This window comes from Papio anubis, chromosome 1 (assembly GCF_008728515.1).
Source record: "Papio anubis isolate 15944 chromosome 1, Panubis1.0, whole genome shotgun sequence".
In the NCBI taxonomy this organism is placed as follows: domain Eukaryota; kingdom Metazoa; phylum Chordata; class Mammalia; order Primates; family Cercopithecidae; genus Papio; species Papio anubis.
In genome coordinates this window covers 168,843,450-168,856,708 of record NC_044976.1, presented here as the reverse complement: position 1 = coordinate 168,856,708, position 13,259 = coordinate 168,843,450, and the positions used below count along the sequence as shown (strand labels likewise).

The 13,259-nt window shown below is 35.8% G+C and overlaps 1 protein-coding gene and 1 non-coding gene across 24 annotated transcripts in view; both read right to left on the bottom strand.

Annotated features, from left to right (window-relative positions):
- The window catches only part of UCHL5 (ubiquitin C-terminal hydrolase L5), a 53,110-nt gene that overhangs the window by 38,391 nt on the left and 1,460 nt on the right, over positions 1-13,259 (bottom strand). For 21 of the 23 annotated variants that reach the window (XR_001896684.1, XR_002518144.1, XM_021929196.2 and 18 more), the window contains exons 2-3: positions 7,423-7,486; positions 5,403-5,508 (exon numbers count right to left, since the gene is read on the bottom strand). Coding sequence is in view for 21 of the 23 variants with exons in the window: in XM_021929196.2 (XP_021784888.2) it covers positions 5,403-5,508; positions 7,423-7,486 (170 nt within the window). In the remaining 2 variants the exon portion in view is untranslated. Of the gene's footprint in view, positions 1-5,402; positions 5,509-7,422; positions 7,487-8,378; positions 8,415-13,259 lie in introns of all 23 variants that reach the window. The other 2 variants (XM_031657516.1, XM_021929248.2) reach the window with 1 other exon arrangement.
- Positions 11,922-12,056, bottom strand: LOC116272580. The gene has a single exon (XR_004181229.1). It is a non-coding gene; the product is annotated as a small nucleolar RNA U109 (small nucleolar RNA).

Sequence of the window (13,259 nt, the reverse complement as noted above, 5' to 3'; positions counted from 1 at the left end):
TCTGGCACATTGTAGGTATTCAATCATTCTTTTCTGAAAGACTGAACAGATGGAGTCACACAAATTCAGTACTACTGCAGCATGATTTTAAGCAAGTAAACCACACCTCAGCTCTCTCATCAGTGAAATAACAAGACTACAATATTTTGTGGAGGGAGAACAGTTATCAAAATTTCATTTCTGGATCCTTATATACAAATTGTGATTACTAGAATATATTTCTTTCCTCAATATTTTATTAACCAATGATACACAGACACACAGACACACAACCCCCTTGAATTAAGAGTATATGATCAGCACAAAATACCTCTCTATATTGAGGTAATCCCATTATAAATGCCATTCAGTTAATCTGTATAACCTTATCAAATAAATATGATTTCATTAAATTTTTTCAGATTTCTGAAAATACTCCAGACATCCTGGATTGGAAATTATTACTGTTAAGTCCTTGAAACCTAAAATCAACTATTACATATTCATGTAATATATAACTCTCCTAGCATAGGCTTATAGGAGGCATATACTAAAAAGACTGACAGATATTAAGAGGGAATTACTGACCTGTCAATTTAATGTGAACTATTAGCAAAATAAAGTACCAACAATGATACAGGGAATCACTAATCTGACACTTTCATAAACACAACTGGAATAATACAAACAAAACACTGTAAGAGGAAAATGTAACACAGAACTAAAAAATATCAAGGGACTCCAGAAATTATAAAGTCAGACTCTACTATCATTTTTTTCTTTGTGTAGAGAGTACCTTCTTATACCTTAAAAATAGCTAGGTCTCCATAAATCAGACATCATTAGTATCCCAGTGTTAGTAAATTCTAGCACTCTTTAACAATAATATTCTTAGAGATGAACAGTTTGGTCTGCATTTATTGGATACCTATCATGTACCAAGGACTGAATATAAAAACAAAATCCCTAACTCCCAGGTTTACAGTTTAGTGTGGAAGAAACACAATTAATTAATTTACTGATACAGTTTGTAAATTTGTCCCTGCCCAAACCTCATGGTGAAATGTAATCCCCAATGCTGAAGGTAGGGCCTGGTGGGAGGTGTTTGGATCAAGGGGGTAGATCCCTTATGAATGGCTTAGGCCATCCCCTTGGTGTTAAGTGAGTTCTTGCTCAAAATCTGATCATTTAAAAGTGTGTCCCCCATTCTCTCTTTCTCTCTCGCTCCAGCTCAGCCATGTGAGATGTCTGTTCCTGCTTTGCCTACCACCATGAGTAAAAGCTTCCTGAGGCCTTCCAAGAAGCTGACCAGATGCCACCACCAGGCTTCCTATAAAGCCTGGAGAACTCTAGGTCAATTAAACCTTTTCTTTATAAATTACCCAGTCTCTGGTATTTCTTTATAGCAATATAAGAATAACCTAACACAAATATACACAAACATACATGGGAAAAAAATCTGTAAAAATATAAATTGTTTTCAGTAGTTATGTCTAAAGCAGAGATGACAAGACACTTTTATTTTCTACAGCATCTATTTTATAATGTTTACAATTTTTATAATGGCATATATACTTATATACATTGAAAAAATAATAACATTTTTAAAAAGGAGAAAAATCACCTGACAGACTTTTAAACTCATCTGCCCCCTAGCTTTTCTCTACTACCTAGATCTTAAAATTCACAAACAATTGTGGATTTAAAATTATAGTTACTATATATATAATGATACATAAGTACAAAAATATTATATAAATGGACTATTTGGACTTTTTGTTTTGTTTCTGAGACAGGTCTTGCTCTGCTCTCCAGGCTGGCGTGCAATGGCATGACCATAGCTTACTGCAGCCTCAACGTCCTGGGCTCAAGCTACTCTGGACAGTCTCCAGACTAGCTAAGACTTGGTAGGCGTGTGCTACCAAGTCTGGTTAACTTTTTACCTTTTTTAGAGACAGGGTTGCCTATATTGCCCAGCCTGGTCTCAAACTCCTGGACTCAAGTGATCCTCCCATCTCAGCCTTCCAAAATGATAGGATTACAAACATGAGCCACCATGCCCGACCAGATTATTTAGATTAGGAAAATAATTAGAAACTCAAAATGTTGACTACTAAAAGATTAATCAAATTATAGGATATCTATATCAAGAACACTAAAGGAGGCAGTGCTGTGATAAGGTTAATAGTACAGACTTCAGAGCCACAGTGCCTGGGTTTGCACCCTAGGTCTGCCACTGACTAGCTACATAACATGATCAAGTTTCTTATGTTCTCTAGGACTTGGTTTCTACATCTGTAAAATGATGAGGAAACTGCAAAACCAGATAATTGTTGTAAGGGATCAGATTAATAATTTTAAATGTTAAATATATTTATATATAATAATTTATTTATAGAATATATAAATAATAATATAAATTTTTATATAAATTTATAATTTAAAATATATAAAAGTACTTAGTAAACCTTCAATAAATGTTAACTAATATTTATTATGTGTATTGAAATGAAACAAAGTCAAACTTTCATTACTAAGTTAAAAAAACCCAAAATATTTTGCATAATAATCCAATTTTAGCAAACAAAATTGTAAGGAAAACATGTTAACATATGAATAGAAAACGTGGGAGGAAGTATGACATATAAAATCACAAACCTGGGTTTTATACTTGGGATTTGAGTTCTAGATCTACTAAATATTATCTGTGTGATCTCAGGCAAATAATTTTTCTAGGCCTCAATTTCTTCATTTGTGAAATAAAGACAACCTCATGGGGTTGCTGCAAAGATTAAATAATATACCTAAATTACAATATCTGGTACACAACAAGAGCAGTAAATGTTGCCTACTGTTGTTGTATTATTACTATTATTATTATTACAGTTGTTGAGCATGCCTCTCTTGTCAACTATTATATATGTAGCATCTAAAACAATGCCTAGCAAAGTAGGTGCTCAATGATTACTTGTTGATTAAATGGATGAGTCAAACTGTTAAATGGTTAGTAGAGATGGGTGTGGGATTACAAGGATATTCATGTTCATCACTATGTATTTCTGTAATGTTAAGTTCTGCTATCAGAAAAAAAACCAAATGATACATTTTTAACTACACTATAAAAAAACCCTATTTTCCTTAAAGTAAAAGCAAGAAGTTCTAACTTCTCTAAGAATGCTCAATTCAAAAAAGTCAGGGGAAAATGGAAAGCAGCAATAAAATAAAAGAAAAAGGAAAACAAGCTACTTTAAGCAAAGGCTTTATCTCAAGGGCAGTAATGAGAATAAGCAGTTTTATTTTCCACCTTTCCAAAGGTTATTCAGATTATTCTAAGCAATTTTTTGGGTCTCAGAAACAAGTGCAATTTTCAAACAAATGCAATCAAAGTATTATCTATGGCTCTCTAAGAATCCCTAAGACCCTTTTCAAGGAGTTTGTGAGCTCAATATGGTTTCCACCGTAATTCTAAGATAGTTTTAACCTTTTCCTCTTCTTTTCCATCTGCACTGTTGGCACAAAAGCAACAGTGTGTAAAACTGCTGGTATTTTAGCATGAATCTAGGCAATGACATTAAACTATTTCACTGACATACATAAGAGTTTCAAAAAAAAGAAATAAAACAAGAGCAAGTTTTACTAAAAAAAGTCTTTGACAAAGCAGTAAAACTTATTTTTATCAAACTTTGACCTTGGAGTACAAGTCTTTAATATTCTGTGGAATGAAATAGGAAGTACAAATAAAGAACTACTGCTGTATACCAAAATATGCTAGTTATCTTGAAGAAAGTACTTTAGCAATTGATTTGTAAGCTAAATTGTTAGCTTTTTTCCTTGGAACATCATTTTTGCTTGAAAGAACAAATGAGAGACAAATGTGGTTTTCCAGACAAGGATATCTGGCAGATATTTTCTTAAAAATGAGTTAAATCAGTCTGTGGCTTTGTGAACAAACACCTAATAGTATTTGTTGTTGTTGATAAAATTTGAATTTTCAAGTGCAAATTTAAAAATTAGAATTTTGTAAAACTTAGATCTGCCACTGTGAGCTTAAAAGGTTTGCCGTAGGTAACTTAACTTCTCTGATAATATCATATCTAATGTGTCAACACTTAGACATTCACAAATCAGTAAATGTACAATGTTACAAAATCATACAGGAATAAAAGATCCATTTGAAGGGGTCCAAAGGATTTGACCATAACAAAGTACAAATTTTACAGTACAACTAACCTTTGAGAAAGCAATACTTTTAAAGTTTTGACATATTGTCAAAGAATATCGTATTTACCTGAAAAATACAATATTTCTCCTTTTCCAACTACACATATGTGTGAGACAGAACTTTTTTCATTGATTTCAACCAAAAGCAAAACAAAACAAAAACACTGCAACAGATTGAATGAAGAAGCATGCAGGATCCAGCTGTGGTATTAAGGCAGACATTTAAAAGATTTGCAAAAATGTAAAACAATGCAATCTTCTAGCTAACTTTTTTGGCTAACTATAGTTATTTTTCATTAAAAAATGTGATTATGTTAACATATAACAAGTTTATTATTACTTCAAATCTATTCATAGTTCTTATTTTCTTTTTTTTTTTTGAGACAGGGTCAAGATCTGTTGCCCAGGCTGGAGTGTAGTGGTGTGAACATAGCTCACTCAGCCTCCATATCCTGGGCTCATGCAGTCCTCCCACCTCAGCCTCCCAAGTAGCTGGGACCACAGGCATGCCACCACCATGCCCAGCTAATTTATTTTTTTGTTTTTGTTTTACAGAGATGGGTCTCTTCATGTTTCCCAGGCTGGTGCCAAATTCCTGGGCTCGGCCGGGCACGGTGGCTCACGCCTGTAATCCTAGCACTTTGGGAGGCCAAGGCGGGTGGATCACCTGAGAGATCAGGAGTTTGAGACCAGCCTGGCCAACATGGTGAAACCCCGTCTCTCCAAAAATACAAAATAGCCTGGTGTGGTGGCGTGTGCCTGTAATCCTAGCTTCTTGGGAGGCTGAGACAGGAGGACTGCTTGAACCTGGGAGGTGGAGGTTGCAGCGAGCCTTGCACCACTGCACTCGAGCCTGGGCGACAGAGCAAGACTCCATCTCAGAAAAAGAAAAAACAAATTCCTGGGCTCAAGGGATCCTCCTGCCTTGGCCTCCCAAAGTGCTGGGATTACAGTTATAAGCCACCATGCTTGGCCTAAATATTAATAAAATGTTTTGGTTTTAATGTCTAATATGGCAAATATTGATAGATAATCCTAGAAACAAAAGCTCTTTTGGGATGTCAATAATTTTTAAGAGTGTAAGTGGAGATGTCAATAATTTTTAAGAGTGTAAGAGTCTGAGGAGCAAATAGTAGTAAACTAGAGTCTTGTTTATAAAAAGGGTTGCTCTTGAGACTTTTCAGAGTATCCAAGGACCATACCTGCTTAGCAAAAAATATCGTGTCAAGTCGGGAGTCCTGAACCACAGAGCCTGCTGGTTCTTCTCCTGGCTGCCACTTGAAAAGAAAAATTAACCCATGAACTGGCCTACAAAACAAAATATAAATTAGTGACCAACCCTGCTCCTTTCATGATACATTGTTAATCTATAAAATGTTGTCAGTTATTTAACAAATATAATGCAAATGAAGTAAATATGGGAAATTTTAAAAGATCACTATTGCCATTTATAGTCACTGGACTGTTGCCTTAGAAGACGCTAATACAAGTTAAAATTATATCAGTTAAAATAAAATTATAGTGAAAGGTTTACTTTCAAATCTGTAGACTATTCATTTCTACCCAATATCGCCTCAATTAAAAAATAAGAATATGGTAAAACCAGAAGCTGGCTGAACTCCAAAATATATAAAGTTCATGTAACATGTTTATAGATAAATGGCTGATAGCATATATTCTCTATATTAAATATAGGAAGTAACCTTCATATACTATTGGATTCATGAAAAATCCTCATATTGCAGTATGAATTGATGCTACCATCTCATACATAATGAAATCATCCACTTTCCTAAAGAAACTGTTTTTGAGTACAAAACATTAAATCACTACTTTGAAATTCCTTCTAGTCTATCTATCACAACTGCCTCCCACCCCACAAAAAAACTTTTCCTGTCCTCAGGGCTGGGCGTGGTGTCTCAAGCCTGTAATTCCAGCACTTTGGGAGGCTAAGGCGGGCAGATTACTTGAGGCCAGGAGTTTGAGACCAGCCTGGACAACATAGTGAAACCACATCTCTACTAAAAAAACAAAAACAAAACAAAACAAAGAAATTAGCCAGGCGTGGCAAAGCGTGCCTGTAATCCCAGCTACTTGGGAGGCTGAGGCAGAAAAATCACTTGAACCCAGGAGGCAGAGGTTGCAGTGAGCTGAGATCACACCACTGCACTCCAACATAGGTGACAGAGTGAGACAGTTTAAAACAAACAAACAAACAAACAAAACCCAAAACTTCCCCCTTTTTATTTGATTCAATTTTATTTTAGACACGGGGTCTCACTATGTTGCCGGGGCTGGACTTGAGATCCTGGGCTCAAGTGATCTCCCCGCCTCAACCTCCTGAGTAGCTACAACTACAAGCATACGCCACCATGCCTGGCTCCTATCTTTTTAAAGACAGTTCAAATGATGCACTTTTAATTAACCTTCCCTGATGTTAGCCACAAATGATCTCATTTCATCTAAAGTGATTGCTCTTTTTACGGGGAGGAGAAAGGTAGGAAGAAGAAAACTACCTATCTCCTTCTTACTATTAACAACAGTTGGCATATCCCTAAGTTCCTATTTTCCCTTTTAAAAGATTATTCCATGACCCCATTCCAAGACTCCAAGTCTCCCAGCAGTGAAAATTCTTTTAGCCCTCCATTTGCAGATACAGGGTCAATGTTTGAGGGCATGGTGGTCAGGGGTAAGGAGAAGTTAAGAGAGGTGATTCTGGTCAGAAAGACGGGGGAAGGATAAAAGCTGTTTCTGGCATCAACATTTGGAACTTTAAATATAACTTTCCCAAGAGGCAATGTGATAGTGTGTAGGCAAGTTCTGGATTATTATAAATATACATTATGTATTAAATATGCTTTAGTACACTGACCTATTGTTCTTGCTTTTTATGTTAAATGTGTTCCATGTTCTAACACTATTATATATGACTGAATTTTGTAAAAAAAAAAAAAAAAAAAAAAAAAAAATCAGCCAACCAGTAGTTTGTGGATATGGAACTACAGAGACTTAGGTTTGACTCCCTTGCAAGTTACCTATCAGCCTCAGGTTCTTGGTTATAAAAAGAGAATAATAATATCTATCTCACAGGATTGAACAGACTTAAAGGACATAATGTATTAAACCTAGAGTAATCCAAGTAAAATAAACAAACAAATCTGAATATCCTTTAAATTTGCTAAAGAATATATATATTATTAACACAACTAAAATTATACTTACTTTAATTTTTCAAAATTCTCAGGCTCTAAACTCCATATTTCTTCTACTTGGGCTCCTCGGCAACCTGAAATAATAAATTATTCTCTTCAGTAAACAGAATAATTCATTTTTTCCTTCAACATGAAATAAAATAATAACTAAAGGAAATGCAAGACATGACAAAACAAAATGGTAAAACCAACAAAGCTCACAGCCAAATCTCATTACTTCCTTTAATATATTCTAATTATTTATAGTGGGAGTATATTTATAATCTAAAGCATTTCAAGAGTTTATTTTCATTGAATTACCACTCTATGACGGTTCCTTCTCTCTCAATCTCTGGCTCCTCTATCCACTCTTTTCACTCAACTGTTCCATTTCTCCAGCTCTGTCTTTAGCCCTGTATTATTATTATTTTTTTCTTACTGTATACTTTTTGGGAAAGTAAATAACTACCACTTAAGAGTAACTTTCAAATACATCTTTAGTTCTGATCCTTATCCTGAATTCCAACTGTATATTTTCAACTACTTCAGAGTCACGTCTCCTCCTCCCCTCCCAAATGTCCTTCTAGGACAGCAGTTCTCAACTAGGGTGATTTTGCTCCCCAGGGAACATTTGGCAATGATAGGCTTTTTTTTTTTTTAAATTGTCATTATTTTCACTGGTGTGGGGGGTAGGGGACATGCTACTAGCATCTATTTGGTAGAGGCCAGGGATGCTGATAGATATCCTGCATTGCACAGGACAACCCCTGACAACCTTGAGAAAGAACACGATTTCTTTGAGCCTCAACTTTTGCCATGCATATATAAAACAAGGATATTTACCTGCTTCATACAAGCCACAAAATTCTTGCGAGGTATATAAGATTATCAAACAGTAAACACCAAGAATCACTTAATACAGACTCCCCAATAATATATATTAAATAAAAAGTTGAGAAGGGGGGAAGGTTTTAAAACGGTATTTACCAAATATCTTTTGTGTGCCAAGCATGCTACCAGGCCCTGGCAAGGACAGAAATTAATATTGTCACAATACTTAAAAAGTCACAATCTGGTAGTAGACAAGCACATACAATGCAAAAACTATATAGTATGCATAAATTACATATGAAGCATACATAAAACATGTTCTGGAAGTTCGGAGGTAAGAGAGATCATTACTACCTGTACTGGTTACCAAAAAAAAAAAAAAAAATGTCATGGATAAATGAACTAGGTCTTTTAAAAAATGATCATATGATTTGTCATCTAAACCAGAACACTGCTCCAAAGCGAAAGGGGATGCTAACGTTAAAATGCTTTGAAATATTTATTTATTAACTAACACATCTGCATTATACCGATGGGTCTATAAAATCGTTCAATTCAGAAACAAATTTCAAAAATAACTGTCTTAAAAATCAACCTGGAGCCCCAAGGAAAACGCTCGTGGAGTTCTCCCAAATTGTTGTCAATGTGTTAAATTGTTGTCAATGTGTTAAATTTAACTGACTGCTAGGTATGCTATCTTCCAACAGACAGTTTTGACAATTTGTCATTCCCCTAACCTTACCGATAAGTCTATCAGAAGCAGCAAGAATGGCCCCAGCTTCTGCACCTCTGCAAAAAAACACCCCCATATGTCTTCCACAACCCCACTCTCAGTCATTCCATGGTACAGATAAACTCCATTTGGCTGATGATGTGACCAAATAGGAAAAACTAGATTGACAGCACTCAGGTAGTCTCTCCTTAAACAAAGACTATACCCAATTATTTTAACTAAAGTGGGAGCCCTAAATTGCAGGCACTGTTACCTTGTACCCCTAAACTTAGCTGGTACCATTTTAGGGGCCGTAACAATTGTAAGCAACACTTGCTTCCAGGGGCACCATGTGCACCCCTAGACTTCTTGTGTGAAAGCCAGGCATTATCTCTCTCCTCAAAACAAGGTGAAATGTACCTTAGGAGCAGTCATAATAGACTTTCATGTTAAGGAAACACTGTGTTGGACCCAAAAGTCATTCAAATCAGCCCTAACTCATGGGTCAGAGTTGTTATAGATGATGGAATTACTCTTCTTCCTTGCATGACAAGGTGGAGTCTGCAAAATCACTTATATATCTTGCTGTCCCGGGATTAATGCTTTGAGCCAAGAGGAAATGTCAATACAAAAATCCAAGAAAGTCAACTGGTTTTTTACTGTAAACATTATAAAGACACAAATTAAACAGATTTGGCACCAACCCTGTTGGTCAGGTCATATTGAGCAGAATGGCTGAGGGAATGGCTATTCGGTGTAGAAAGAAGGCTGGATATTGTTGGAAGAATTGTCTTCCAATGGGTTTCTCCTGTTTCTGCACATCTTCTGCAAGGAATTACCAGCTTTGCTCTGGACCATCTTTTCAAGGATGTTCATACAGTAACAGAGTTGGAAGACAGAGATAGCACCTTTTTTTGAGGCAGAGGGAAGGCTGATTTGCTGCTCAGGATAATAAAGATAATGTGTCCCTAAAGGCAAAAGTTGAGCAGGTTTGCTAGCAGCTTCCTTGTAAGATTAGTTCTCTATCTCAGAGTTCCTCAGCTGTAATACAGCCTTACTACTTGTGCAGCATCTACCAGAGCCCACCTCCATCCTCATGGACTCAGAGGAAATGGGAACCAATGTGAAAATGAATCTCCTGTTGCCTACTATGCTATGAGTAATACAACCCTTATCTCTAAACCAAAAGTTGTTTGCTAGCATCTATGAAACTGGCAAGCCAACTTATTTGCTGGCAAGCAGGATAAAATCTAACACTTCATAATTCTTAATAGATGTTAGCTTTTGTCAAATGCCTTTTCCATCTATTGACATAATCATATTTTTTATTTTTGATTTTTTGGCTTATTAATATAGTACATTGCATTGATTTTTAAATGTTAAGCCAATCCTAAATTCCTGGTAAATTCCTGGGGTAAATCCCACTTAGTCATGATGTATTGTCCACCGAATGAATTATTAAATTCAATTTCATAAAATGGTTTAAAATTTGTACATTTAAGTTAATGATGGATATAGGTCTGTAATTTTCTTTTCTAGTAATATCTTTGTCTGGTTTGGTGTCAGGATAATGCTGGTCCTCAGAAAATGAATTGGGAAGCATTCCTTTCTCTCCAATTAGTTTGGAAGAGTTTGTGTAGAATTGGTATTATTTATATTATTAAATATTTGATAGAATTTACCAGTGAATCCACCTTGGCTAGAATTTCTTTGTGGGAAAATTTTAAACTACAATTTCCATTTCTTTAATAAATACAGGGCATATACTGGTTATCTATTTCTTAAGTGAACACTGGTAATTTGTGTCTTTAAAGGAATTTGTACATTTCATCTAAATTGTCAAATTTATTGGCATAAAATTGTTCATAATATTATTTTTAGTATCTGTAGCATCTGTAGTGCTGTCACCTCTCTCATTCCTACACTGAAATACAGGAACATTTCTTTTTTCTGATCAGTCTGGCTACAGCAATTCTATTGATCTTCCCCAAAAAACAGCTCTTAGTTTCATGTATTTTCTCCATTTTTTTTCTCTTTTCTGTTCCACTAATTTCAACTCCGATCTTTATTATTTCCTGTCATCTTCTTACTTTAGGTTTAGTGTGCTCTCGTCTTCTACTTTCTTATAATAAAATGAAAGCTGGGGTCATTGGTTTGTTGTAAGAAAAATGAATCCAGTCCCCATTACTCTATCTTGACTGTAACCAAATGTTTATAACTTCTGTTTTTATTAATAGACCATCACGGTTTGTTTTGGTACACATTTGTTATTATGTATGGACCATACCAATTAAAAGTACAGTTCTGCTCCGCCAGTTTCTTAATTTAAAGATACTACATTCCACCAAACTCTGTATTTACATACTTACTGCATCTACAATTCATTTCCCTTTCAATGATGGAACTTTTGAAATGAATTTATGACAGCATTCACAATACAGATATTTCATTTTTGAAAGAATCAACAGCCAAAAGCTTTTTAAAACGTATAAATTGAGTGAAAAAAATGAAAATGATGGAAATAATTGGAATAAATTGATTTTCTCTTTGAAGCATCCGATGGTGACATAAAACTACCATCATTTAACTTTTTGCACGTTCTTCTGGTAATGAAGCCAATTTATTAATAGTTACTGCTTTTTCATATATGCATGTACAGAAGATTTTATATATCATTCTTTCATACATGATCTCCAATTTTTCTGCACATATGAAATTGAAGAAGTAAACAAACTTACCTAGTACAACATTTCTGAAAGTTAACTATAACATATTGTTAAGGTTTTGAGGGTGAAATATATGGCTAAATCTGCAGACATGTCAAACTCAGTGTCTGTCCAAATCTGAATCCATTTTCTTGTCCATCAAGCCTGCTTTTCACTTGTAATTGCATTTCACCAGCCACCCAGGCTAGAAACCAGGGAGTTATTTTTGCCTCTTTTTTCCCCCAACGTCTAGTAAGCAGTCCTTTTGATTTTTTTTTTCTCTCATGTAGGAGTAATATACTACCACTCAACCTCTACTGTAAGGTTGGCAGCCCTGAGAACTCCTTTTTTAATTTAGCATGTTATGGATGTATTTCTGCTCCCAAAGGAATAAAGAGCAGACATTTCCACATGCAACTGCTGATTTAAATATAGTAAACTTATGGAATCTAACTCCTCCTTCCTAACCCACTAGTTTAGCCAGTCATCTCGGACTCCAACCATTTTAAGAGATGTCTAGCTTCCCTCACTTTATTCCAACCTGTCCTGCACACTTACAAGCACAATAAACCTTAATTATGAATGTCATTTCAGCATTAAAATATATTTGATAGGTAAATCCCCAGTCACTACAGGGTAATTCAAACTATACAACATGGGATACAATCTGGCCTCGGTTTATCTTTTTAGTTTCAGATGCAAATAAATATTCCTCCAGTCTGTTACATTACGTTCTAGTCACTTTGCTAGCTGTTCGCTAAGCCATATACTTTAACATCACTACTGTTTATGTTTTTCCTTCTGCCTGTGCTCCTCCACGACCTGTGTACTTATAACATTTTGTACATACTCTAATACAGCAATTAACACACCATATTATAGTCTACCAATTCTTCAAAACAGCAGTTATGGTTTATTCACATGGAAATTTTCCAATCCTTGGCTGGGCGCAGAGGCTCACGCCTGTAATCTCAACACTTTGGGAGGCCGAGTCGGGTGGATCACGAGGTCAGGAGGTCGAGACCAGCGTGGCCAGCATGCTGAAACCCTGTCTCTACTAAAAATAGAAAAAAATTACCCGGCCTGGTGGCGCGTGCCTGTAATCCCAGCTACTCGGGAGGCTGAGGTAGAAAAATCGCTTGACCCGGAGAGATGGAGTTTGCAGTGAGCCAAGATCGCACCACTGCACTCCAGCCTGGGCGACAGAGCGAGACTCTGTCTCAAAAAAAAAGAAAAGAAAAGAAAAGAAAATTTCCCAATCCTTACCACTGTGCCTGAGATACAGATGAACAACATATGCTTGATAAATGACATTCCAAATATTAAGCTATGTACAATAGGCAGTATCTCCATCAACGTTTGTTATCCCGCGTGAAAGTTTTAACATCGTAGAATCAATAATACTTGGGAAATGTAACAGATAAAAACGTACTGTCCAAAGAAGAGACTAAAGATAAACAGGGAAGGATAAAAAGTCAAATGTGCTGATTATTTAGGACGGAAGGCACTAAACACAGCCAGAGAGAAACTGTGAGGAAAGCATGTGGCCTCTAGTCTAGAACACTAGCTCAAGAAAACTCACTTCACCGGAAGACAGAAATGAGCAGAGAGCGGAACCAG